Here is a 24,170-nt window from a genome sequence, read left to right on the forward strand (position 1 = left end):
TGTGGTGTGTGAGTGGAGCTCGTGAGGTGTGTCAATGGGGTTAGCGCTGACGCGACTGCACGCGTCGTCGCGTGACTTGAACAGGGAGTCGCATCAATCCTTGTCACAACTCGCGTACAGTCACGCAAGAGTTTAGTTTTATACTAGATTGAAGTATTAGATCATTACGATCAAATCAAGCGAAGCAACATGATCTCATCTCGAGATCGCAATCTACGTAAGTACTTTCTAAAAGCACTCAGGCGTCGGACGTGGGCACGTGGATTTGAGCATCCGGTGCTGTACGAATGGAATGGTATCCAAAGACCGAACAATCAATCCAAGTCCTTCTCTATCTGCGTTCGCTAAGCTCATTTTACCTTACAGGTCTAAGCACCTCCCAATCGCCCATATTACGCATATCGTCCGGCTCATCATCCATCAAATTCCTCCTACTACTCCCACCACTTCCTGTGCGCGGCGGCAATGCCGGCTTGTCACCGTCATCATCAATAAGATTCTGCACAGGTTTCCTTGTCATATTAGGAGGCGGAGCCATTGAGCGTCTAGCTGACGGCGGAGGATATGCCCTCGATTCTTCTTCCGGGGGATCGTCGCGGTAACGTTGTGGAGGGGGTGCGAAGGTTGGTCCTGGAGAGGAACCCTTGGACAGGAGAGAGGGCTTCTTATTGGGGATTGGTGGTGGGGCTGGTTTGCGGAGGACTTGTGGTTTACTGGAGGATTGTGTTTGGGGGAGCGTATTTGATGCGCGGTAAGGTAGGCTGCTGGGAAGGGAGTGTGTGGATGCGCCTGAGCCGCTGCGGCGGAGGTCGCTGAGCGAGTCTCGCGCACCGTCTGAACCGAGGATTTGAGTGGCATGACCCGGATATAACGGAGCGATCATCTTACGAGCCGCGGGCTTCTGCGTTGGTGGTAAACTGGTCGAGGGGCCGCTGAAGTCGACTGTGCGTGCTCTTTGTGAGCCGCGTGCTGGCGGTGGCTCTGGTCTGCGACTACTCGGCATATGCCTAACATCTATCCAGTCTGGCTCTGGACTAGGCGTAAACGGATTGCTGGGCCGATTAGGGTTTGGAAAGTGGTTGTTAGATGGTGGTTCCACACGTGCTTTCGCTGGTAAACCTATTGAAGATGAGTATCCAAGCTATAGCGGGAAAGATGATGAAAGTACCGTTGTCGAGCCACCACTTCCTCCGATCTGAGCTCGCAGGCGGCAATCCTGGCTCAATGCTGTCGTACCCAAGCAGATCTTCGTCGTCCGTTTCATCATCACCCAGACGGCCCGCCGCGTGGGTATCGCCAACCACCTCTCTTCGTTGTTTGTACAAAGTAGCCTTCATGGCATCCTTCTTCTTTTCATCGACCCTTTGCACCAGTATCTGAAACGTTGCATAGACCGGTCGGTGGTCAGAGAAACGAAGTGGTGCATCGTTGTAATGAATTTGTCGGATGTTATCACCCTTGCGAAGTACACGGTCACACCAAGCGGGAATGCGTGCTTTCTCGGATGTATCGTATTGGTTACTGTTGAGATCGTACTTGTACGTCGGCGGGAAAGTGATGCGGGCCTCGGAATAGTACGGAAAGGTCAAGCCAGCTACCATCTGGAGATTAAGCTGCTTTTGGTTAGCTATGGTCCATGCAAGTAAAACATGACTCCTTACCTGGTCGTTGTCGTACAAGGTCTCGAGGTCGCCAACATGGCACAGCCGTTGCACCTTCTCGTTATTCAGGCCAATCCGATAGTTGAAGTCGCCGAGCCATATGACAGTGTCATGGTCTTCAATTGATCGATTCCTTTGAAAGCGTAGGCCATGGCTGATAGTCTTATAGTCGCGGTTGCGCTCTTCGTAGTTGGCAAAACCAGCTGCGAGATGGGCCGTGACAAGGCAGATTGAGGTATTGGCGTACTCGAATCGAATAGCTACGGCTCCCTTGTTACCAGCCATACCAGACATGCCAGTCTGGAGTATGTTTTAGCGCAATACATAAGATGAAGTAAATGTGGACGTACCTTCTTCAGAGCGCCTTCGACGTTCTTGATATGCGTAAGGCAGTCTGCCCGGACAAAGACCGACAAACTCGCTCCCACCAACTGGCCACCTCTTAGAATGACATACTCGTCTTTTCTGTGCTTTTCGGCATTCTTGTTCAGACACATTCTGACAGCTTCCTCCCAAGCCTCGCGTCTGTCTGGGTCTGTCGACATGATTTGTTGAGGGCTCAATTCGACAATCTCTTGAAACCCTACAGCTACTATTTCCGGGCACTGTTGTGATGGATCGACCTCCGGGCATAGCCAGGGCGAAAGATCGCTCTTGATACCACTCGTCTTTCCGTTCAAGTTGAATGTACCGACAAGAATATTGATCATCTCCGTCTCTGAATACTCCGCAGATCGTCGCGTAAGCTCTGCGACTACATAGTCGTTAAGCGGGTCATATAGATGCACGGGAACTTGGCCAATCAGTCTTCCAAGGAGCATGTCGATGGTGTTCTGTCGCCCTTTATCCGCAAAGTTGTTAATGTACATTCGTGTGGCGCTCTTACGAGCGTCCGCCAGAGCACCGGCAAGCGACATCTTTCCAGATCGCGTAAACGAGGACTTCAGCGCTCCAGTTCCGGCATAAATCTTTGAAAGAGCATCGCCATTGTCTGCCCACATACTTGAATGTCTGACCCAAAAGTCCTGACTGGCTCGAAGGCCTTTGTGACTCAAAAAGATTTCGAGTGCCATCTTGCTGATGATGGTTTGCACGAGATTCGTTCGATCAAGGCAATCCAAGCAGTTTGTTCGGAAGACCCCCTCCTGCTGTAGTATGCTCATTGTCCGGCGGACAGCGTAGTCTTCTCCATTGTGCCTGGCCACCTCTTCCACGTCTTCAGAGAGATAGTACCCGAATCCTTCAGCAGAACCTTGGATCCACTGAGCAATCATACTAGCCATCTCATAGCCACCGGGTCCTCGCGTCTCGGCATGAAAGTCATATTCCGTAAGCTTGATGAGGTCATGCTGCCGGTCGTTGATGTCGCTTCCTTGATTCAAAGGGCTATTCCTGATATGCCCGCGATATCTATGCGTCAACTCTAATTCATTCTGTTTTTCGTTGCTCAGCAGATTGACAACATGAGTTGTGCCATAGCTGAGTTCCAGATTATCAAAGTGCCTGTCAAAGGCGGGTTGTGTAGCTTCCGGTGACCGGGTGATGGTGATTTTTTGTTGTCCAGGGAGGAGACCAGCCTGCTGTTCCCAGAATATGGGTACACTTCCTCGCACCTGCACATAAGAGAAGCAAGCTCCTGATGGCGCCCAGTATATTGTCTCGCTTTCCACAAAGTTTGCGACATTCCCATCATCATCGATACCTCGCGAGTTGAACCTTGTGCCTGCCCGCTTGCAGGATAGTCTTGAGATGAGCGTCATGGAGGACGGCATGCCTGAGTCCTGCACCCTGATGGGGGCCGAAGACTTGGGAATCGTGATGGTCAGTGCGAAACCGCGAATGGCAGACGTCAGGATCCCCGAAGCATCTAAAGCGTCCTTCTCCCTCGGCGCAAGGCGACTCCTAAAGTCCACCAGTGGCTGGATCATGTATGAGTTCCATAGAAAGCCAGCGTCTAGACTGTCGATAGACACGGTTGCGGCATCGGTTGTGCGGTCTTGTAAACGTCTAGTGAGGTCGAAGTCTGAGCTGTAGTAGAAAGTTCCACTGCTGAGTATCTTCTTGAGCGCCAGACACGGGTGTTCCATGGGCGATTGTTCCTTCCTGCCACCGAAGCCCATCTCATATCCTTCGTCGTCGATTGTATCCGTGGGGTAGGGGTTGACTTCGTCGTTGAGCAGGGTATCGTAGCTTGTGCTGGTCAGGCAGTAGAAGCCGACCGAGTATATCCTCTGCACCGTCTCGCCAGGCCGTACTGTCGCCACCTTGCTCGCGCCATTGACGACGACGAGGAAGATATCGCTGTTGACGGTGATCAAGCCCAATGTGCCGTGTACGTTGACCGAATGCAGCGCGCGATAGTCTTCTAGATCGATTTCCTCCAACCGGGTGAACTCGACCATGCAGCGCGCAACGCCGGCGCCATTGCTCCCCAGCGACGTGGACGAGGCATTGGGGTTCGCAGTCTGTTCGGTGGTGGACGAGCTGTGTCGGAGGACGAGGGCGTGGGTCGAGGTAGCGAGGGCGATTGCGCGGTGTGGGTAATCTTTGATCAGGACACGGATAGACATGGTCGGAGGTAGACGAGGGCGGAGGAGGGCTGCGCGGGTGCTTCGATCATGCTCGGGGTTCCGCTACACGTTAAGGCAGTCAAGGCGTTTGCGCAAGTATGACGGTCGCGGCAAGTAAGCACGTGTGCTTTGACGGTTGCTCTCAGCTCGCAAGATAATGTTGGCCTGGATGCTGATCGCAACCCTAGATGTACACCACTCGACTGGTGCCCGATGCTTTACAAGGCTGCCCTGACTATCGCTTAGGTGCACACCGGCAGCCGGAACGCGACATTTGGGCTGAGAAACATGTGGAGCTGATTCTCTCCGTCTCGGAAAGTGCGGCGCGACGTCTTTGCTGGTTCGTGCATCTCGTCCAGGTGCAGCATGACTAGTGACCTCATAGCACGAACAGTCGAACATGAAAGGTAAATTAGTTTGGATAAACAGCTATAAACAACCGCGTCATAACTATAAACAGATGCTGCAAGTCCTTCAAGACATAAGTAGTGATATCAATCGTAAGCCAACAGGGAACGTGTTCCTCAACAAGACACTCATCTCTGCCTGTACGCAACTCTGGTGTTAGTCTCCGTGTAGCTGCCCCTGGGGTCTTCATAGCCGCCCCGACTGCGACTGCGCTGTCTGCTCCTGTCGCGCCTCTGGTATCTTTCATAATGATCGCTCTCGCTCGATGCAGGCTCCACATATCTGTAGTGCTCGTAGCGAGGGTTCTCCGGACTGTAGTTGCGTTCGCGCTCACGCCGGACCTCACGTTCCGTATACACATATTCGCTGCGGCCAGGGCTCGATGAGCGAGAACTCATGCTAGACCTTGGTGAGACTTCGACGTAGTGCGCGCCGCCATGGCGTGACTGGGTGTGGTGAGAGGAGATGTGGCTAGGCGGTGGAGGTGGAGCCGGCATGGGCGCTGGGGGTGGAGGAGGAGGCTGCACAAACACAGGCACAGGCTGTGGTGCGGGAATCTGGAGAGGCTTTGGCGAGGGCACCGCGACGTAGGATGCTGACGGCCGTGGAGAAGACTCGTGCACAATCTCGGTGCGCGAATAGCGGCGCTCAATGTCGCGCGATTGGCGTGATGCGCGGCGACGGGGCGGGGAGCGGTTCCGCTGGACCACGCGGTAAGGGACAATGTGGTCCTCTTCCTGCTTGACTTTGACCAGACACATGGCGCTTTCACTCTCGGTAGGGTATGCAGTGACAGCGAGGCCTCAAAAAGTGGGAAGCTGCGATGCGATCGCGATGTGATTCGCGCGACGATCAACGTGGGGTTCGATCGAGGGCGGGACGGGGCGCACCACGAGTGAATGAGAGGCTCAGCGAGCGCAACGAGAGCTGGAGAAGATGGGTTGACAGGCACAAAACGAACGGCACCTGAAAAAGTCACCAGAGGGGATGTATATGTCCTACAGATCGGGCAGCCGGTGCCCAGCCACACAGCTGACCCCCATGTCAATTCCATGCTGCTCCGCCTTGGAACTCAGCATGCGAGTGTGACGATGGGGTCTGGGCTTTTCTGACAGCTGAGTACTAGCGTCCTCGTCACCCTGGTTAGCCTCAGGTACGGACGGAGCCGCCAATGTCAACAAGCAGGGCCGAGTAGATAAACATGATATTGTAATAGCCGTCTACACTCGTGATTATCATGCTGCATTTCACATACGACCATCAGACATGCCGCCAGTCTTCCCGTCCCAAACTATCATACAGCGTTCACATACGCTATTCATTCTTCCACAGGTGCCGTGCGACTGCCCGTCATGCTACCTCGCTCTCAGGGTCCCTAGCTAGTTTCCCGGTACGTTACTTTCTCGTACACATGGGAGTCTCTGGGCGGGCCGGGCGGTGTAGGCTTCCTATTTCCACGTCCTAACCAAGGTGCTTGCTGGAGTCAGGCCATGTCTACCACTAGTCGTCCATGGGCTTGTCTTCCAGCGTGACCCCTCTTGGCGCTGCTGTGTCGTCACTCCTCAAGCTGCCGGTAGAGTCCCGATTGCCTCTCGTCAAGCTGCCTGCATGTTTCCGTGGGAAAGGTACCCGGGTACTTGATGGCGCTGGGTGCTCAGCGGGAGCAGGAACAGGCACAGAAACAGTGGCAGGCTCTGTTGTACCATTTGTGGTTGCAGCAGCTTCCTCGTTGGTAGGGCTGTCGTCGCTTCCAGGTACCTCAAGAGAGCCACGATCTCCTTTGCTCCTTCGTGTTTCTGTTGGTGACGATGTGTTCACGGGGAATCGAGTCTGACTTCGGTCACGGCGATGCGAGCCAGAGACACGGGAACCAGGTGCTGGTGATACCGCACGAGGAGAGCGTTGAGCTGCGATGGCTCGTTGGCGCTCTTCCATGTTTGCTCGTCGGTTGCTCTCATCCGTCGAGATCGCGCGTGGACGCTGTGCGCCCGAGGCTGAGTGGGTGAGCGTGCTCGCGCGCTTCAACTCTCCAAAAATGGCATCCTTGTGCGCAAAAAGGTCACGGACGAGGCGGTAGCTGTAGCGCTCGTTCATCGTCAAACTCGATTCTTGCCTTGGCCTCAATATGCATGGCGCAAGTGCATTGGCCAGTGCTGTAACATAAGTCTCGTCGGCCGAAGTCAACTCGATGAGACGAGTGAAGTGGGTACAGATCGCGTCGAGCGTTGCGATGTTAGCGAGGCGGAGTTGGCCGAGGGTAGATTGCAAAACAGAGACCCGAGTCTCTTCGGAGACATCTGTAGCGGTGGTGCTGTAGATGGTCTTGATAATCTCGTAGACGTGAGAAGAAACCAGCGAGTCTGACACAATTAGCAAGGGACCTGAGGAAGGGGAGTCGACACCTACCAGGAAGTTCCAGCAGGTAGAGTTTAAGGACACTTGCAACGATCGGTACATCGTACTTCTCGAGCAGCTCGTCAGGGAACCTCTTCCCAGTGTTAATCTCAGCTCGGAGGGTGTGAGTCTGCGCCAGAGGAACATCAACGAGCCAGATGCCACGGCGAGCTTCGTCACCCTCCAAGTCGGGGTAGTGGTTGTCTAGGAAGGTGAGGACTGTTGTAATAAGCACTGGAACGCGCTTCTTGTCTGAGCGAGCCCGAGCCTCCAAGTCTACACCGAATGTTTGTTCTGTGTTTGTTAGTATATAGTTGCATCTGAATAGACAGCGTGACGTACCGTCTACTGAGTTGTAGTAGTTCTCATAGGTCGTAACTCTAGGCACGAATGGCCCTGTCCTGTAGTTCTCGAGCATATATCGGAGATCGCCCAAAGGCTGGACTGTCTCCTGGAACAACATCATCTTGTCGACAGTGCTCTGCAGACTGGGGATGACGTTACTGACGGCGCCAGAGAAATCCAAGATGACCGCCTTGATGGCCTTCAGCCTGTCCAATTCGCAACGCTCCATGAATTTGAGATGATCCACCATAGCCTCTTCCAGGTTGCATCGTAGCGAGTCAAGCTTCTTGACTGATGCCTTGTAGCGCTCATCGGACTCGTGCGCTTCCCGCCTGAGCCTCTCTGCTGGTGTCTCGTTCGGGTACTGGTTGTTGAGTGGGTTCCACCCCTGGAGGTATTCTTGCACGGTTGAGACGGGCGAGTCAACGGCAATGCTGTCGGCCGAGGAGCTAGACATAGTGGTAGAAGAGCGGGCCAGCGGCTGCTTCTTCTCGGGTAGTCCGGTAACCTGGAAGGTCTTGGGCTTCCATTGGTAGTTCATGCGGGAGCTGTTTGCAAATGTGTTTCCCACATTTCCGACTAGGCGCAGGAAGCCATGTGCTACCAGGTCTTGACCAATGCGCTCGGCATAGCTCACGGTGGTTGCTGCCATGTGCTTCTGGATGTATTCAGTGATATCGGCACCGCTTGAGCAGTTCTGGTAGGTGCCGAGGATGGGAACCTTGACCTCTGCAATCTTGATGTTGTCCAGCATGTGCGTGAGGATCTTCTTGATCTGGTCGGGCTGGTACGTCTCGTCACCAAGATCAATGGGCTCCTCTTCCTCGTTTTCTGGCTCCGACATCTTTATGGTGGGCACCTTCATCTTGGGGCTCTGTGCGGCCTCGCTCTGGGGATCTTGGAAGGCAAGCTTGTCCTCCTCCTCCAGGTCTTCGACAAGCCGGCACTTGTTGTAGTATTGCGATCGGTACTTGCGGACAGCATCGGCCTGTCGGTCGTGGATCTTGATGCGCGATTGGAGGTCGTCCTGGGAATTCTGCACGCGGGCGGCATGCGCATCGCACCAGCGGCCGAATGGGTTCACGACAAGCTCTCGGATGTTGGACGCAATCTTCTTGTGGTTCGCGGCCGCGGCCTCCATCTCGGTGCGCACGCCCTCGTAGGCCTAGTACCAGTTAGCCTGGAGCTGTCGTCGTGTCTCCTGCTCACGCACCTTGCGCACGCTTGCGCCCTCATCTCTGCTAAAGCCCCCGCCTATGCGATCCGTGGCTGGTGTAATCGAAGACAGGCTGTTTCCGTAGGCCTCCTCGGCATCAGCTCGCATGCGGGCCACGGTCAGGATCTGCTGGTTTTCCTGCACGCCCTGCTGCAGCTTGCCAAAGAGGACGCCCAAGCCTGCGAGAGTCAGCCAGAGCGGGGTGGTGTTGGGTGCGCCTGCAGCTTACCTCCAGCATAGTCGCTCGACCAAAAAGAGGCCGCAAAGCCCGTCGTCATGGCGGCGTGTGAAGTGGGGTATCAAAAAGAAACAACCAAGTTGGGTACAGGTGTGGTCGGTCAACGGCCGTAGTGAGCGCGCGGAGAAGTGAGTCTGGGGAACACGCAAGCGCAGGCCCGGTGCTCGAGCGTGGGTGACGTCGCCCTACGAAGAGGCTACTCGCGTAACGGGCAGTGCGTCGTGCGTCGTGCGTCGTGCGTGGGCGCAGTGCAGTGGTACTCGACACGGGCGGCGGCGGCGTCGGGGAAGCGAGGGCAGTCAGTGACTGAGGCACGTCGGTGTCAGGAGGGTTTTGCAGGCCGCAGCTGGGGCACGACTGCAGAAGAGCTGAGAGCTGAATGATGTCTCATGTACCCCTGCATGTGGCCGTTTGTCGTGACAGCCCTGGCAGCGTCAGGCAGGCCTACCAATCTTGCGCGCTTCCGACATTTCGCCTTTAGCGGACGATATAAATACCCTCGCAATTCACCGACCCCAAGCGCGGCCCCTGCATACGATGTGGTAGACTAGTCCGAGCCCGCGCCTACTACCGTCTATGCATCATCGCCAGTCGCTGGGCTGGTGCCAATGCTGTCGCCCTGCCAGGGCCCCTAAACCACCAAGTTGCTCCTCCGAACAACCACAGACGCGGCATCTGCGGGGCTCCGTCATCACTGCCTGACTAACCCTGCACGCGGAACAAGCCTTACTACAGGTGCATTCAGGAGAAACCCACGTCTGTCCGGCGTGGACCCTCCCTGCTAATCATTCCTCCGTCTTACATACTCTGCGCAGACATTCGCCTTGGCCTTCCAGGTCAGCCCCGCCATCAAAACTCACGCCTCGCAGCGGGACCGAGATCTCGCTCGGCAAACGCCTCCGGGTCCACGCACCTCTTCTTCCTATCATGGCTCCAGCGGCCTTTGATGCCAACACACAACTCAACTATGCTCGCCACATCAAGTACTGGCGGCGGAACCTGAAGACTCTGCTGCCGCACTTCTACACCAGCAATGACTCCAACCGCATGCTATTGGCCCTTTTCACCGTGTCCGCTCTCGACATTTTGGGAGATTTAGACGCTGCTTTGTCAGCCGAGGAGCGACATGGGCACATCGAATGGGTCTACAGCTGCCAACTGCCTGAAGGTGGCTTCCGCCCGTGGCCAGGGTCCAACTATGGCGACCTCAGAAGCGAAGAAAACAAGAACTGGGACCCTGCCCATATTCCTGGAACCTTCTTTGCTCTCTTGACGCTGGTCGTACTGGGGGACAATTTGGAGAGGGTCAAGAGAAAGGAGATCTTAACATGGCTGGTGAAGATGCAGAGACCAGAGGGTAGCTTTGGAGAGACTTTGGGCGATGGCGACTACGTCCATGGCGGTAACGACTCAAGATTCGGCTACATGGCTACAGCTATCAGATGGATACTTCGAGGCAACCTCGAGGGACCGTGTGAGGGTATACCAGATATCAACGTTGACAACTTCGTCACGTGTGTCCGACAAGCAGAGTGCTACGACGGCGGCATCTCAGAATCGCCCTACCATGAAGCGCATGCGGGCTTCACCTGCTGCGCCATCGCTGCCTTGGCTTTCTTGGATCGTCTACCCTTACCTCCATCACAAAAACCGGACGGTGTCATCCGCGGAGTGACCGACGTCCCAAAGACGCTGCACTGGCTCGTCTCACGGCAGACGCTGACTCTAGACGAGGACGACAGCCTGGATACTATGAACGACGAGACAGACACGTCAGAAACCTGCCATGACGCGCATACGTTTGTCAAGTTGGGCGCCTACCCATCAGTACAGGCAAAAACCAACACAAAAGGACGGCCTCACATTCACTTCGAACTCGAGTGGGTTGGGGTGAATGGTCGATGTAACAAGGTAGCAGATACATGCTATGCTTACTGGACCTGCACGCCCTTACAACTCCTCGGTCATCTAGATATTGTCGATCGGCAACCGATCCGGAAGTGGTTACTAGATAAGACGCAACATCTCGTGGGAGGATTCGGCAAAGTCACAGGAGACCCACCCGACATGTATCATTCTTTCCTAGGTCTCATGGTCCTTGCCATGTTTGGAGAGACTGGCCTTCAGGACGTCGACCCAGCTCTGTGTATCACGCACAAGGCGAAGAAGCACCTGGAATCACTGTCGTGGCGGAGGAAGATTCTAGGACTAGACAAAGAATCCAATGGTGCAAATGCTCCCTCACAAGAAAGCATTAGCCTGGCTGGTGAAAAAACACATATAGATGCATAGACACATGGGAGTCGACACACCCAGCGCGCATCACTGTTTTAAGGCTGCGACGGGCCTTCTCAGTCACCATGAATCTAGAACAATAAATTTCAATTGATCAGAATGCAATTAGACTGCCATCACAGCGCGATCCTGCCTTCCAAGGTTCATGGTAGTCCTTAGACGGCGTAGCGCCAAAATACCTCGGCCCCACCTGGACTCTCAGATCCCTGTCAGCCAGGTAATTTTCCCAAACTCCGACACCATTCTCTGCGAACATCTAGCGACAGCAACGAGCCAAATCACGCCCAGCCCCACATTCCAGATTGCATTCAATACAGATTGCAGCCATGAGGAACATGCCGCCGCCCTCGAAGAAGCGCAAAATCGCCGTCACAGTCCCCGAAAAGATCGAGTTTGACTTTTCTGCGCGCGAAGAATACCTCACCGGGTTCCACAAGCGCAAACTTGCGCGGATAAAGCATGCGCAAGAGGAGAACGCGAAGAGGGAGAAGGAGGAGAAGCTAAGGTTTAGGCGCGAGGTAAGCACATGATCGCTACATCCCATCTCTAAAGTTGCGCGACAAGGACGTTCGTCTTATGCCACCGGCACATCTCTGGGTCGTTTTCGGACCAGTACAGAGGCTAACGATACCCTACAATTCAGCTCCGGGAGCAGCGCAAAGTCGACCTAGAGAGACACGTCGAAGAAGTAAACCGACTCGTCAAGCAAGCAAACGGCGACCTCAGCGAAGCAGGCGAAACATCCGCCAACGATGACGACGACGACGACGACGACGATGATGAGGAAGAGTTCACAGGCTTCCAAGAACCAGAGCCCATAAACCAGGAAGACGAATACGTGGACGAGGACAAATACACAACCGTCACTATAGAAAGCGTGGGCATATCCAAAGCGGGTTTTTCAACACCGGGACAAGAAGACGAAGAGGCTGCTGCAAAGAGGAAAGCTGACGAGGAGAGGAAAAAGGAGGAGGAAGAGAGCAAGAAGCGGGTGTGGACAAAGGCGTGGCCGAAGAATAGCGAGAGGCCAAAGAAGAAGAAGAAGAAGTTTAGGTACGAGACCAAGACGGAGAGAAAGGCGGAGCGCATGAAGCAGGGCATGAAGAAGAGGAAGCAGAAGGAGGCTAGAGAGAACAAGTAAACAGGCAGATGTGTTGCTTGTTGGAAAGAAAGCTAGTGACTATACATGTCAAGACAATGATACCCCTTCACGAAGTCAATCGGAACCCGCATGTTGGTGCGCTGCTCTGGTCGTGTTCTGCACAAGTCTAGCATTATTCCACTGCATAAATGCAGTGGGTCGTACACCGCTCCTTGGTCAAACCTGGCAAAGCACATGTGAGTACCAAAGACAAATGTGTGTCAGGAACCGCCAACAATGTATTCGCTCAGGGATTATCTAAAGCGAAGGCCCGCCCAGCAAGCAGCCGCAGGAAGGAAACAGATATATAGGGGTTTAGGGTAGGGTAGGGGGTACGGGGGAATGTAATGTGAAATCTGCCTCTTCTCCAAGCTCCACTGCATGCCGTAGTAATCATCCTCCGCCACTAGCCACCACGGACCGTTCCTCTTGTCGCACGCGCTCGAAATCGGCATCCGCAGAGAGACGATATCGAAGCTCGACTCAGAACTCGACTAGATACAGTCAACAACCGCAAAAGAGAGAAGACGACAGCGAGATCAGATGTTACCGATCTCCTTGACAAAGTCGTCGAGCTCCTTCTTGGTGTCGGCATATTTCTTGGCCATCTCTTCGTACTTGGTTTCCCACTGGTCGCGGGACTGCTCGAGGGCTTGGACTTTGCGTTCGTAGTGGCCGGACTTGACGTCGGTTTGGCGGAGCCTGGAGGGTGACGTGTCAGTGGCTGCAGATCAGGGGTCGGAAGCGTAGAGGGTAGATAGGGAAGGGGAACAGCAATGGAACCAGAGGGTGAATGAACGTACTTCTCGTTGAGCTCGCGGATGGTCCTGTCCGATTCCTCAGCTTCTTCCTCGAGAACTTGGATCTTGCGCTGGAGGCTCTCGGCCTGGGTGCCGGCCTGAGCACCTGCACCAGCTTCGTCCTTGTGGACCTTGACTTGCCCCTCAAGCTTCTCCACCTCACTTTCGAGAACGGAGTTCTTGTGCGTCAGCGACGTGATCTCCTGCTCCTTCTGTGTCGTCTCCGACTCGAGCTGCTTGATCTTGGCCTTGTACTCCTCGGCGCGGGCGCTGCTCTCGTCCGCCTCGACGCGGAGAGCTTCCATGCGCTGTGCAGAACGTCATGTCAGCGTCTGCTTTGGTACGACAGGCGTGCATTGTGGCGTCGGCTGTGAACTGGGTACCAAAGAAAGGGGATTTGGCGGGGTATGCGTAGACTCACCTTCTTGATCTGATCCATAGCTGCGAGAGGTGTGTGGTGCGGGGGAAAGGTGTTTGTGTGGAGTTTGCAGGTGACGAGAGCAAAAGAGCTGCAGCTTATGTAGGGACGTGGTGCGGCGGCGGGTCGGTGGTGCTTTGTTGTAAGAATTGTCTCCTGCAAGCGGATGGGCAAGCTGATAATGCGGGCAGGCGCTACCTCCGCCCGGACCCTGTGCGAAGCCCAGACCCTCTTTGCTGCCGCCCCAGCAACCGGCCGTAAACACTGGCCGCGAGCGTCGCATGCCACCATCGCCAGCACCCGATAGAGATAGCAACACGATTCGCTCAATGTAACGCCCAGAATGACTACCCTCGCAGCAAACGACCAGGAGAACGCCGTCCGCCATCTGCACGCCGGCGCGGCGGGAAAGTCGCTCAATGCCGGCCTCAAGGGCTTCAACGCCAAAACACCCGGAAACAAAGCCCCCAAGACGCCCTTCAAGATCCCCCTCAACGACGAAAATGCCGTGGGCAAAGCCGGAAAGTCGGTCCTGCAAACCAAGGGCAAGGGAAACGAGCTCTTTACCACCAACAAGGGCGGCAAGATCGACCAGAATGCCTTTGTGACGCCAGCCGGTAAGAGAAGAAATGGCAGACTGCGCAAGAAGACAACTGACGTGTTTAGGTCCGCGCACGCGCGCGCCGCTGGGCATGAAGACGACCAACGCCAAATCCAGGCCCTTTGGAACCCCGGCGCCTCTCTCCTCCGCAAAGACACAAAAGCTCAGCCCTCGCCTGCGCCGCCCAAAAGTCAAGGTCCACCAGCCGGAAGTCGCGCAAGAGTCCGAAGATGACGTGCCTGAGATCGAATACATGCCCCCCAAGGAGGTCCCTCTGGAAGATGACATGGACGAATACCTACCTAAGAACTGGACCATGCCCAAGATCAGTAACGAGGACATGGTCCGTGGCATTTGGCAAGCCTATCACAATCCAATTGAGGACGACGGAAGGACCCGTGAGCAGCGCAAGTTTGAGGAGGAGATAGAGCAGGGCAGGAAGAAGCGTGATGAGCAGATGGACAAAATACTCGCGGCACAGCTGGCCAAGGACGATGCTGAGACGAGGGAGTACTACGGTATCAAGGAGCCCAAGAAGGAGGCCCCCAAGGCACCCACTGCCCTCAGGAAGGCGGCCACTGGACCATCGACTATGCGAGCCAGATCTGCCGCTGCCGCACTCTCTCCACCGTCCAAGCCTAGCTACGCTGCCCCCACTGCAGCTGTAAAGTCGCGTGTACCCACTGGACTAGTCGCAGGCAGGAAGGGAGCAAAAACTCCCACGGAGCTCACAGCATCCCGTCAAGCATCCGCCGTAGCAGCCTCCAAGAGCACCATCGGCTACGCCCAAGGCCGCGCCGGACGCGCAGCCCCAGCTGCACGCAAGCCTCTCTCCAACGTCACCAAGCCCGCTCCTTTCTCCGCCGCCCCCCGACCCGCCTCCTCGACGCACATCCGCAGTGTCAGCACCAACACTGGTACCATGCGAGGTCGCGGCCCGGTGTCTCGCTGCAGCTCAACTTCCACCAATGCCACACTTGTCACAAGTCAAGAGGAAGAGCAACCCCGCCGCACAGCTGAAGATGTAGAGCGTGAAATGGAGTTGTTGCTTCTGTCACGCTCCGACGACGAGGACGATGATGCGTGGATGAATAGCTTCAACACACAGCTACATGGTGAAGATCCACTCGAGGAAGATCACGAAAATTTCCAGCTTCAACTCCCTGAAGGCTTCTAGACCTTAATAGACAGTTTGGAAACGGCATATCAGCGGATCACCACTTTATTCGTCGTTGTGCTGTTAATGGGTTGCGGAGTACCGGTATTGGATACCTCTTGCTTTACACGCGCATGATTATTTGGGTCTACATTCTATCACGGTGGTTTCCTATGCATAATACATAGCATGATTGTACTTGTATTAAACACCAGACGTTTCACTGTCACTACTACACATCAAGACATATATCACCAATGTAAAATTGCCGTCAACGGACTGTCCATTCGATAATAGCATTTCATTGAGATGTGGCAAACGTCGTCGACCAGAGGAAGCGACCCTTCCTCTAGTCCCACCAATCATTTGCCCCTGTCTTTATCAAGCATATACCCATTCTGCCTTCCTTTCCCCAGACCATCCATCCAGTTTCTTTTGATTCAAGGAAAAGACTACGCAGGACTAGATGATGGAAAAAGACCCCATGTGCCTGCCCCAGTCCCTACACAAAGGGAGGAGGCCAAGATGCGCGCTTCTGGAATCCAAGAAGGAGGAAAACACCGTAAATGCGCCATGCTGCTAGAATCAAGTGAGACTGGGAAAACGATGACGACGAGTGACTCTGAGCGTGGGTGACTGTCGCGGATGGATACGAATGTTCGTGATATTGTCGTGATATGAGGACGGATGGAAGGTTTGTGTGATGCGGTATATGGTTGTGTAGATTAGATTTACTTGCTCTTCCACTGCCTGACATGTATGCGTCGGCAAACGTGGGTTTCAAAGTACGGTGAGCTGCTGAACCAGACGGATCAGTTGACAACCTCGTCGACGGCATAGAGATTCTGGTTGAGAATCTTATTCATGGTGAACATGTGGACGCGGTCCTGTTTGAAGACGGCGCGCATGGCATCGTCACAGCGGATTTGGCGCCTGTCGTCCGGGTCTTGTAACTCGCGCTCTTTGACGTACTCCCATATCTTCTTAACGGTCTGGGGGCGTGAGAGCTGGGTTTCGCCGAGGAGTTCGGAGAGGGCTGGGGAGAGAGCCATGGGTTTCTGGGTGTGATTAGCTTTGGCTCGGGGAGGTGACATAGACTGGAGGAGGTAAACTAACATGGAAACCTCCTTTCCGGCTCGGGCTCTTCTTTTCGCCTCCGCTACCTGATGCGATGTCGCTGTCATCTTCATCCTTGATCCGGGTTGAGCTCTTCTTCTTTGTCTTGGTCTTCTTGGGCGCAGCTGCTTTCCGCTTTGTGTTCCCGCCGCGTGTCGCCCTACCTATGCGCGCATTCTCCTCAGCCTGTAACCTCGCCGCGAATGCAGCATCGTCGTCCTCGTCCTTGACCTTGGTCTTCTTGACCTTCTTCTTAGGAGGCGCAACATCTTCCACCTCAGACAACACTGACTCGTCATCGGGCGGCGATCGCTTGTTGTGAGAGACGTCGGAGGTATCGTCATTCGAGGCCTTTGCGCCGTTCTCGACTGTGGGTATAGGTTCAGAAACCTCGGAGCCGCCATTCTGCTCGTTGTTGAACTTGTCGAACCGCTGCATAATGAGCGCGGTGATCTGGGCCTATTTGCGAGTCTTAGTATATGCCGTTGTATGCCATGTTGAGCTTCGAACCTTCTGCTGTGAAAGGTCATCCTCGACTCTCTCTTGTAAACCCTTCCGTATGCGCTTTGCGCTGATGGTGTTTATGTCGCTGGCGCGTAGGATCTCGTCGATGATGACCGAGTAGGAAGCTTGCACTTCGGCGGGGAGAGGGTCTGCTGTGACACGTTAGAATGTAGACATACGCGTAGCAGACGGCAAGCGGGTACTTGCCTGCCATGGCTGCGATATTTCAACTTTCGACAGCAACAGCTTGCCAAGGTGGGCGTTGTAGGTAGAGACCTGATCGCCGCGGGGACCAGTCTCAAAACCACAGAGTATCGCGGAGCTCCGATGCAGCTGCGATGTTCGTAGTGGCTATGTCGTGCGAAGAACCGCGGCTGGTACCAGGGTCTTGGAACCACCAACGGGACCTATGATGTGGATGTAGAAGATACGTAGAGAGCGTCGCGTATGGCGCGAGTGTCGCCAGGCTCTCACGTAGCGACAGGCTCTCGTCGTCGCGCAATAACCTCCAAGACGGGCGAGAGACGGCCAGCGAAGGTGCCCGGGCAGCCAAGTACGTCGGGCGCCTCAAAAGGGTAGTTCCGTAGTGGGGTGCAGTCACTGGAAAGCAACGGCAGTCTCGAATCGCAAGAGACTCAAATGTAGAAAATGGTTGCAGCGTAGCTTCGGCGCTGTCGTGGAGATGAACGGGGCAGGTGAACAGAACTAAGGTTCATGGATCGTTGCAGTATGCGCGATGAGGTGTGAAGTCGAATGCACGGGCGCTGTCTAGCTCAGGTACGCCGACGGAGGCTGGGAACCACGACCATCTAAGTAGTTCGAGCCGACAAAGAAAAACAAACTCGACAGTCTTGTTGGCCCTCACGATGCTTGCACGCGTGCGATTGTCACAGGCATGGGCTTTACGTCATGCATCGCATCGCCTGCACAAGCTGCAAGCTGCGTATTTATTGGTTCCCAAGAGTATTTGCCAAAAGCGGTAATCTATGCATGCCACTAGTCTGGTCCAGCAGCCTTGCTTTCAACCCTTCGAGTCGACGCCACTTGAAGCCGCGAACAACTTCACATAACCAGACATCCTACTCCGTACATCTGCTTTTCCACCGCGCTTTTGATTTGATACCAATCCGCTCTTCTCTCCGCAAATTCATACACTTCTTCTGCTCGGAAGATGCCATGATATCGATCCGTATCGGCAATGATGGTAGCGATCTCTTTCGCTTCCTTTGCGTCGATGAGATATATCTGGGAGAGTTCGCGAAGCGCCGCAAAATACTGCATCAGGGGCTTGTTGCGCAGCGAGACAATGTACGCGTTGTATGCATTCATGTCGCTGCAGGAATTAGTCTGTATCTAGGTCTATGGATCATGTGTCATACCTGATGAGTTTGATGGCGCCATCCACACTGATTCTCTGACGTTTCAAGTGCTTGCAGAGAGCAGTGAACAAGCGCACGCCAACTTCTTGGTTGAAGACATCTAGCACGTTCTTGTCTGTGCTGCCAATGAGCATGTTTGTATGCGACGAAACAACTTCCACAATCTTCGTCGCCGTTTGGCTAGGTCCAATGTCGGACATTTGCACCTGCCCGTTGGGCCCGACGGGAGGGTTGAAGTCGGATGGATGTTGTGTAGTGCCGCAGAGATACTCCACTTCGTCCATCAGCACATCGATGCCTTTGTTGAGACCTGCAGCGACACGTTCGTCCAACATGGCCTCAAAGCGCTTCTTCTCCTTTGCGGCAAGGCTGAGGAAATCGTCGCGCTCGGTAAGATTGGCAGCCACAAGCTCCTGGAGATAGAACACCTCAACCATCTGTTGTATCAAGTCGCCAACATTGACCAGTTCCAAAAAGGCTACCAGTGGCGCAACACCTTCTTTACTATGATCCGCGACTTCTCGCGGCTTGTAGTCAGCCAAATGACTAACAGCTTTGTCGAATCCCAACTTCATATGGCGGTTGCCGAGAATCTGGACTAGGTTGATAAAGATCTGCTCAGACTGTTCCTTCGCCTCTTCACCGGATTGACCACCAAGTCTAACAAATCGCGCGGCTCTTTCCAACCCAGATTTCGCCATGTGTGTCAGGTTCAGCGCCACTTCGATGCTAAACAGCGACCGGATGCCCTCCAAACGGGAGTTCATGATTGCTGCTTTGGCGGCAAGTTCAGTGGTTGGGGCTTCGATTCGCGGTGTAGGCGACCGTTCGCCAGAGAGAGGAGTGCCGAGTCTTGAGGTAGGGTCCAAAGTACCAGTGCCATTCATGCCAGTTGCGCTTTCGTTGGCCTTACCAGCGCTGGAGCCGCCAATAGCTGGGAGTACATTGACAGGCATCATGACCACCTTCTTGAATGATGACAGAAAGTCTTGTTTAACAGCTTTCCTATTGACATTGGCCATGTATAAAGTTTCGGTGCTCTGCTCTTCTTGCATCAAACGTTTCTCCCAAAGGTCGACCTCTGCAGCTGACTTCCGTTTGAAGTAATCTAATTCCTCTTGTAGGTAAAGGTCGATGTGTTGCTCAAAGCAGCGAGACACAATGCGCATGGCCTCTTCGCGGAAATCGGGCTTCGATGCGTTGGTAGGATGTAATGAGACTGCAAGTTGCAGCGCTTGCTCATAGAGTCCCGCAACTGCTTTAAGATATGCTTCGATGCTTACATCGTGAGCCTCGTCGAATAAAGTCGTAAGATATTCAGCGATGACGTCATCCGCAACGCGTTCAAAGAACGTTTGTAGCACATCCACAGTAGGTGGAAAGACACGATCGATAATGTCTGCTTCTTCGTTGAGCGCACTTGCCAATCCTCTGAAAAACTCATGGGATGGTTCCAGTGTCAGCACTTCGTTGCGTAGGCAATCTGCAGGGTCACCAAGCTTCTCTTTCTCCAACATCAAAGGGTGATTGTGAATAAAAGAGTCCAGACATGCCGCACCGCCGTTAAGAGCCACGAGGACGGTAGCAAATCTCTTCATACGTCCGTCAAAATCTTTCTCTGCATAGCCTTGCTCAAACTCTCGGAGTACAGCGTTCTCGAAGATGCCAGTCATTGTGTCTAGTTTCTCCTCGCGCTGACTCCAACCTTGCGCATAATCGCTTTTTGCAAATATCTTGAGCTGCGCCAGCATCTGAGCTTGTTGCTCAGGATCGCGGTAGGTCCGAAACAGAATAGGGTCTGTATGACTTCTTGACCTCTCCAAATCGTAGTAGAACGGGGCCAGCGCTCCGTAGACTGTGCCATACTCTTGCCGGGCCATGCCTCGAATCGAACGGACATTCGCCAGAACCCTCACAGCTGCCTGCGGATCCACCGCGTACGAGCTTTGTGCCAACGTCCCAGAAGGTGACAATGTCATGTCATTGAAGCCCTTGTCCAGCGTGGTAGCACGAGGTCTACTTCGGTGTTCCTGAGACTTGCGCAGCATATCCTCCTCTATGGTGGCATCGAACAGTGTCATGCTTGTCTTGCCAGGTATGTCGTCCCCCGGGGGCATCCCGTTGGTGCTGCCATTGAGTGCAACGCCAGATCTCCGGGCCTCCTCCGCTTTTTGTGCCTCGAGTTTTTTCCGCATGGATTCCTCAAATCTTTGTTTGGCCTCAGCTTCATTCCAGCAGCCCATGCTCCGAAGCCTTTGTATCCACCTGGTATCGTCGTATACCATTTCGCGCATGCGTCTCGAGGTGCGCGCGAAGCTGAACATGTCGGCGACGGGCAGATAATCGAGGATGGCATTGATGAGCTCTACGTTGTTTCGTCAGACGCATGTTTTCGTATGGTACTGTCTCCCTACCGGCTGGCAATACAGCTTTCGAATCGTGCACCAACTGCGTGGTTCTTAGCGACGCGAGGACGGACTGCTGTGTCGGGGGCACCGCCCGCTTGAAGTTGGACTTGGTCGCCATGGTTCAGATATCACGGTAGAGACTGTGGTGGTTGTATACGAGTGCGTGTGTTTCTCATTATCGGGGTCCAGCTCTGCTTCGCGTGGTGGCTGCGGGGTGAGCTGTTGGAAGGGTGCCCAGGTGGAGCAGTGACCGCTGGCGGCAGGGTCTCGTAGATCCAACATGGCGCAGATTGATCGCCCGGCAGCTAGAATCTACAACATGACGCAAGCAAGACTGGGCGGACTACATTCACTGCCAACCTCCCGTCTCTGGGTACTGGAATGCTTGATGTTGACGGCCCTTACGTTCCAAGGCATTGTGTTGGGCGACCTTGGAAGCACGCGACCGCAAATCAACACGCGCAAAGTACGAAAGTAACTAGGCACCGATGCGCGACCGCCGCAGTTGTACCTGAGGATGCATAACCCTATGGCGATGCACACTGACTAGCAAGTAAAGCCGTAGAGATGAAGCTTCTTCTGGGGCGAGCCCAATGCACTGTGCAGACCATGGCATTCTCAACTCGGTCATTTCGTGACGGCACAAGCGCCTCGCTGTGCATCGATCGTAGATGCGCGTGTGGAGGGTGATTGACCCTCCTCGGCGAGACGAGTGTCTTTGAGGATAGATTTCAGTCTGGCTAACGTTCAACACGTGTGCGCCGGCAAGCGCAACCCAAATCATGAGTTACAGCCAAGCAGGGCGTCTGGAATTACCCAAACCAACTCAAAGTCTCGCCAGCCAAGATTTTCACAGTTAGGATCGTCTCAGATCTGGTTGCTATTGTAAGATGAGGCGTGCGTGGTACCCGAAAGGTTATAGCCCCTGGGACCAGAGGACTTCCATAGTCCTTCGTGCTCGACTCAGACTTTGTGTCCTCTGGCTGTGCAGCCCATGCTGGGTGGCAATTTCAGGACGAAGGCAAAGAGTCCTTCAGTAGGCAAAAGGCTACTATAGAGTCCCCCTCTGAGGGGCACTGCAGGGCGACCTGTAGGGCTTTCCCAGACACGCTGTTGCGGCAACTGAGCGGTTTACCAGTGTGTCGATGATTGGTAAAGGGCGCTGGGGCGCAGCCGGGCACCTTGGGAGGGCGTGGCCACTGGGAACGCGTAAACTTCCCAGTCTTGTCCACGGCCACAAGTCCAGCTCTCTGCCCAGGTGTCATCCGCAAAAGGGATGAAACGGAGCCCTGGCTGGCCGTCTCTCTGGCTGACGAAAGCTCTCGAGACGTCAGTAGGCGCACCCTCCAGGCCTGTACCTGCGTCTCCGAGAGCGGGCCGACCGATCCAGACCTAGCGCGCACTGGCGGCGTGGCTCGTTTTAACGTGACAGCGTGGCTGGGAAGGGGAGGGGAGCAGCATCCGGGAATCTCGTGATCTTGTGTCGCCAGCGCATGCGGCTCTGGTGGACCGCGCGTGGCCTGAGACGCGGTGACGCGCTGTCCTATGACGGCATAACGCCTGTTCGGCGAAGCACCTAGAAGGCATCTAGAAACACCTTATGAAAGGTTGTGAAGGGGTGCTGCTGGGTCCCGGGCCTCGATGTGCAGGGATGGGGAGAGTGAAGCAGCGAATGGGTTCGGCTTCCGCAGCTTCTAGTCCCCCAGGACCTTCCTCACACAGGCGCGACAGCTTATGTTATTCAGGCACGGATGCCAGGCTTGTCGACGATTCTTTGAGACACCGGGTCAACGAGGCGGATCCACGATTGGCTGTTTCACACTGAATTGTGGGGGTGACAGCTTTGTCCTGTTCCATCCCCTTTCAGACACCGTCCAAGAGTCATCCCAGAGAAGCAATGTGCGATTGCTTCACTTCCAGTTGGCTGTGCCTGCCATACGCACCGAAGGGCCACGTACTGGGTGCCCTCTGATGGCCCGTCCGTTGCCCCGTGGATCATGGAGGACACGGCCAAGGTAGACGTCAGTATCATGAGTTACTGGAGGACCATGACTTCAGAAGTTAAATATATATGTCCCAGCTATCGGTCCACTGTCACAAGTACTGACACTCCTGTTGCACCGCTACCATACAAAACAACGTTTGCGAATCTTTAAAGTCTCACACAAAGTCTCACTTCTACCCACTCTTAAGCACACCTGCACCAATCTGAACACCGCCCGTACAACATCACACAACATCATCACTACCAAATCCGACAACATGGTCTCCGCGATGTACAAACCCAAGAACCCCGGCAATGGTCAGCCCGGTGATGGTGGTCGTAAGTGTTTCCCAAAAGAATGGTCATGGAGTTCCCTCGCTAACAGCCACATCAGGAAAGCCGCTTACCCAGGCCGACAAATGAAAGAAAGGCTGCGCCTTCACCACCAATCAACCATCCACCATCTCCTGCATCTCGGCTGGCGCATCATACGTTTTGTTTCGAAAACCGATTCCGCATTCCTTATTGCCATGGAAAAAAGCTGCTCAGCATGTTGCAGTGCAACCGCGTCGCTTTTGTCTCGCGATCCGGCTGTCGTTCCCCTGGCCCCCGTCCTCCCTGCTAGGTCCAAGACGCGCTATCGCTGAGATCGCTTCACGAGGCGCAGCACCACAGCAACGACCGATCGGGAGAATGCTGCTCCGGGCTGTGTTTGCGCCGGTGAGCCGTACCGGCACAGGAGTCATCAACGACACGACCGAGGCGACTTGGAGGACCTGGGGCTGCTACTTATCCTTGAGGCCAAATCGCGAAGTTGCCTGTGGGAGCCTTGAGTGTGCCCCGCCGCGGTGTGGCTCTAAGGCTGCGGCTGTGCAACCCATGTGCCCACAAACTTCACCCAGCCCTACTAGGCAGCGAACGTCAGTTCACCATTTGCGGTATCCACTGGCCGCTTTTCTGCCTGGAGATTGGGCCCTGGCCCGTCATTCGGCTTCAACACCGTGGCTCTGCTACTAAACGGCGGTGACTAAAGGAGTCACCCTCGAGGTAGACAGGGCTGTTAGCCTTCTGGAAGGACGCTAGAACAAAGTGCAGCCTGGAAATCGCCTTGTATGTCAGGTCGCACCCAATGAGCATTTCCAATTCTCTCTCTAGTGGCGCAGTCATGGTTCTTTTGACAAGCAATTGAATCACCGGAGCGGTTGAATCTCAACTCTCTCTCTGCGTCGCAGCCTGAAAGAAGGCAGTCATTGCCTGTTCCTGGCGGGAATTGAGGCATTACGACAGGCCTCAGGTTAGATTTATATACAATAGAAACGCCTCTGGCTTGAAACCTCATCAACCACATCTCAACCTTGACTCTGCCTGCATACCTTACACGAACCACAGCCCGCAACCTTTAGCCACGCCTATCAGCAAGCCATCTCAGCCCTAACTCAAACTCAAATCCATATACAACTACCACACCACCATGGGACTCCTCGAGCAAAACAACACTCCCTCCTACGCCGACCCCCAACCTCGAGACGGAGGTGC

General features: G+C 54.6%; 8 protein-coding genes across 8 annotated transcripts; 2 read left to right on the forward strand and 6 right to left on the reverse strand.

Annotated features, from left to right (window-relative positions):
* Window positions 1–139: 139 nt before the first annotated feature.
* On the reverse strand, window positions 140–4,325 carry BKA58DRAFT_210537 (SacI homology domain-containing protein). Its single transcript, XM_046166036.1, has 4 exons — window positions 2,012–4,325; window positions 1,662–1,961; window positions 1,169–1,613; window positions 140–1,119 (listed from the first exon to the last, which is right to left on the reverse strand). Exons 1-4 carry the CDS (start codon window positions 4,229–4,231, stop codon window positions 356–358), a joined length of 3,729 nt encoding a protein of 1,242 aa, XP_046023372.1. The 5' UTR covers window positions 4,232–4,325; the 3' UTR covers window positions 140–355.
* A 442-nt stretch (window positions 4,326–4,767) lies between these two features.
* On the reverse strand, window positions 4,768–5,400 carry BKA58DRAFT_441718 (uncharacterized protein; the record flags this gene model as incomplete). The annotated part of the gene is made up of 1 exon (XM_046173839.1): window positions 4,768–5,400. The coding sequence occupies one exon, from the start codon at window positions 5,398–5,400 to the stop codon at window positions 4,768–4,770; it is 633 nt and encodes a 210-aa protein (XP_046023373.1).
* Window positions 5,401–6,121: 721 nt separating this feature from the next.
* BKA58DRAFT_210446 (Rho-GTPase-activating protein 8) lies at window positions 6,122–9,297 on the reverse strand. Its single transcript, XM_046166035.1, has 5 exons — window positions 8,824–9,297; window positions 8,592–8,773; window positions 7,376–8,543; window positions 7,046–7,327; window positions 6,122–6,999 (listed from the first exon to the last, which is right to left on the reverse strand). The coding sequence occupies exons 1-5, from the start codon at window positions 8,870–8,872 to the stop codon at window positions 6,140–6,142; spliced, it is 2,541 nt and encodes an 846-aa protein (XP_046023374.1). The 5' UTR covers window positions 8,873–9,297; the 3' UTR covers window positions 6,122–6,139.
* Window positions 9,298–9,759: 462 nt separating this feature from the next.
* On the forward strand, window positions 9,760–12,268 carry BKA58DRAFT_422395 (terpenoid cyclases/protein prenyltransferase alpha-alpha toroid; the record flags this gene model as incomplete). The annotated part of the gene is made up of 4 exons (XM_046172827.1): window positions 9,760–11,098; window positions 11,250–11,344; window positions 11,388–11,645; window positions 11,771–12,268. 4 exons carry the CDS (start codon window positions 9,760–9,762, stop codon window positions 12,266–12,268), a joined length of 2,190 nt encoding a protein of 729 aa, XP_046023375.1.
* A 539-nt stretch (window positions 12,269–12,807) lies between these two features.
* On the reverse strand, window positions 12,808–13,507 carry BKA58DRAFT_403573 (tropomyosin; the record flags this gene model as incomplete). Its single annotated transcript, XM_046171796.1, has 3 exons — window positions 12,808–12,970; window positions 13,072–13,376; window positions 13,490–13,507. The coding sequence occupies 3 exons, from the start codon at window positions 13,505–13,507 to the stop codon at window positions 12,808–12,810; spliced, it is 486 nt and encodes a 161-aa protein (XP_046023376.1).
* A 210-nt stretch (window positions 13,508–13,717) lies between these two features.
* Window positions 13,718–15,523, forward strand: BKA58DRAFT_364330 (uncharacterized protein). The gene is made up of 2 exons (XM_046168844.1): window positions 13,718–14,103; window positions 14,153–15,523. Exons 1-2 carry the CDS (start codon window positions 13,830–13,832, stop codon window positions 15,262–15,264), a joined length of 1,386 nt encoding a protein of 461 aa, XP_046023377.1. The 5' UTR covers window positions 13,718–13,829; the 3' UTR covers window positions 15,265–15,523.
* Window positions 15,524–16,055: 532 nt separating this feature from the next.
* Window positions 16,056–16,797, reverse strand: BKA58DRAFT_403575 (SWIB/MDM2 domain-containing protein; the record flags this gene model as incomplete). The annotated part of the gene is made up of 2 exons (XM_046171797.1): window positions 16,056–16,301; window positions 16,336–16,797. The coding sequence occupies 2 exons, from the start codon at window positions 16,795–16,797 to the stop codon at window positions 16,056–16,058; spliced, it is 708 nt and encodes a 235-aa protein (XP_046023378.1).
* Window positions 16,798–17,677: 880 nt separating this feature from the next.
* BKA58DRAFT_388503 (secretion pathway protein Sls2/Rcy1) lies at window positions 17,678–21,136 on the reverse strand. Its single transcript, XM_046170663.1, has 3 exons — window positions 20,657–21,136; window positions 18,243–20,607; window positions 17,678–18,196 (listed from the first exon to the last, which is right to left on the reverse strand). Exons 1-3 carry the CDS (start codon window positions 20,766–20,768, stop codon window positions 17,926–17,928), a joined length of 2,748 nt encoding a protein of 915 aa, XP_046023379.1. The 5' UTR covers window positions 20,769–21,136; the 3' UTR covers window positions 17,678–17,925.
* Window positions 21,137–24,170: the final 3,034 nt, after the last annotated feature.

The sequence above is a fragment of the Alternaria rosae genome (assembly GCF_020736505.1).
Source record: "Alternaria rosae strain MPI-PUGE-AT-0040 chromosome Unknown BKA58scaffold_7, whole genome shotgun sequence".
Lineage (NCBI taxonomy): Eukaryota > Fungi > Ascomycota > Dothideomycetes > Pleosporales > Pleosporaceae > Alternaria > Alternaria rosae.

Bases quoted from the DNA above. Each gene is read 5' to 3' on its own strand.
- BKA58DRAFT_210537 (XM_046166036.1), bottom strand. From the start codon at position 4,231: ATGTCTATCCGTGTCCTGATCAAAGATTACCCACACCGCGCAATCGCC. The intron at 1,962-2,011 runs GTACGTCCACAT...AACATACTCCAG, and splicing joins TCGAAGGCGCTCTGAAGAAG to ACTGGCATGTCTGGTATGGC. The intron at 1,120-1,168 runs GTACTTTCATCA...CATCTTCAATAG, and splicing joins GAAGTGGTGGCTCGACAACG to GTTTACCAGCGAAAGCACGT.
- BKA58DRAFT_210446 (XM_046166035.1), bottom strand. From the start codon at position 8,872: ATGACGACGGGCTTTGCGGCCTCTTTTTGGTCGAGCGACTATGCTGGA. The intron at 8,774-8,823 runs GTAAGCTGCAGG...TGACTCTCGCAG, and splicing joins GTCGAGCGACTATGCTGGAG to GCTTGGGCGTCCTCTTTGGC. The intron at 8,544-8,591 runs GTGCGTGAGCAG...AACTGGTACTAG, and splicing joins AGGGCGCAAGCGTGCGCAAG to GCCTACGAGGGCGTGCGCAC.
- BKA58DRAFT_364330 (XM_046168844.1), top strand. From the start codon at position 13,830: ATGACTACCCTCGCAGCAAACGACCAGGAGAACGCCGTCCGCCATCTG. The intron at 14,104-14,152 runs GTAAGAGAAGAA...TGACGTGTTTAG, and splicing joins TGCCTTTGTGACGCCAGCCG to GTCCGCGCACGCGCGCGCCG.
- BKA58DRAFT_388503 (XM_046170663.1), bottom strand. From the start codon at position 20,768: ATGGCGACCAAGTCCAACTTCAAGCGGGCGGTGCCCCCGACACAGCAG. The intron at 20,608-20,656 runs GTAGGGAGACAG...GAAACAACGTAG, and splicing joins GAAAGCTGTATTGCCAGCCG to AGCTCATCAATGCCATCCTC. The intron at 18,197-18,242 runs GTATGACACATG...TAATTCCTGCAG, and splicing joins GGCGCCATCAAACTCATCAG to CGACATGAATGCATACAACG.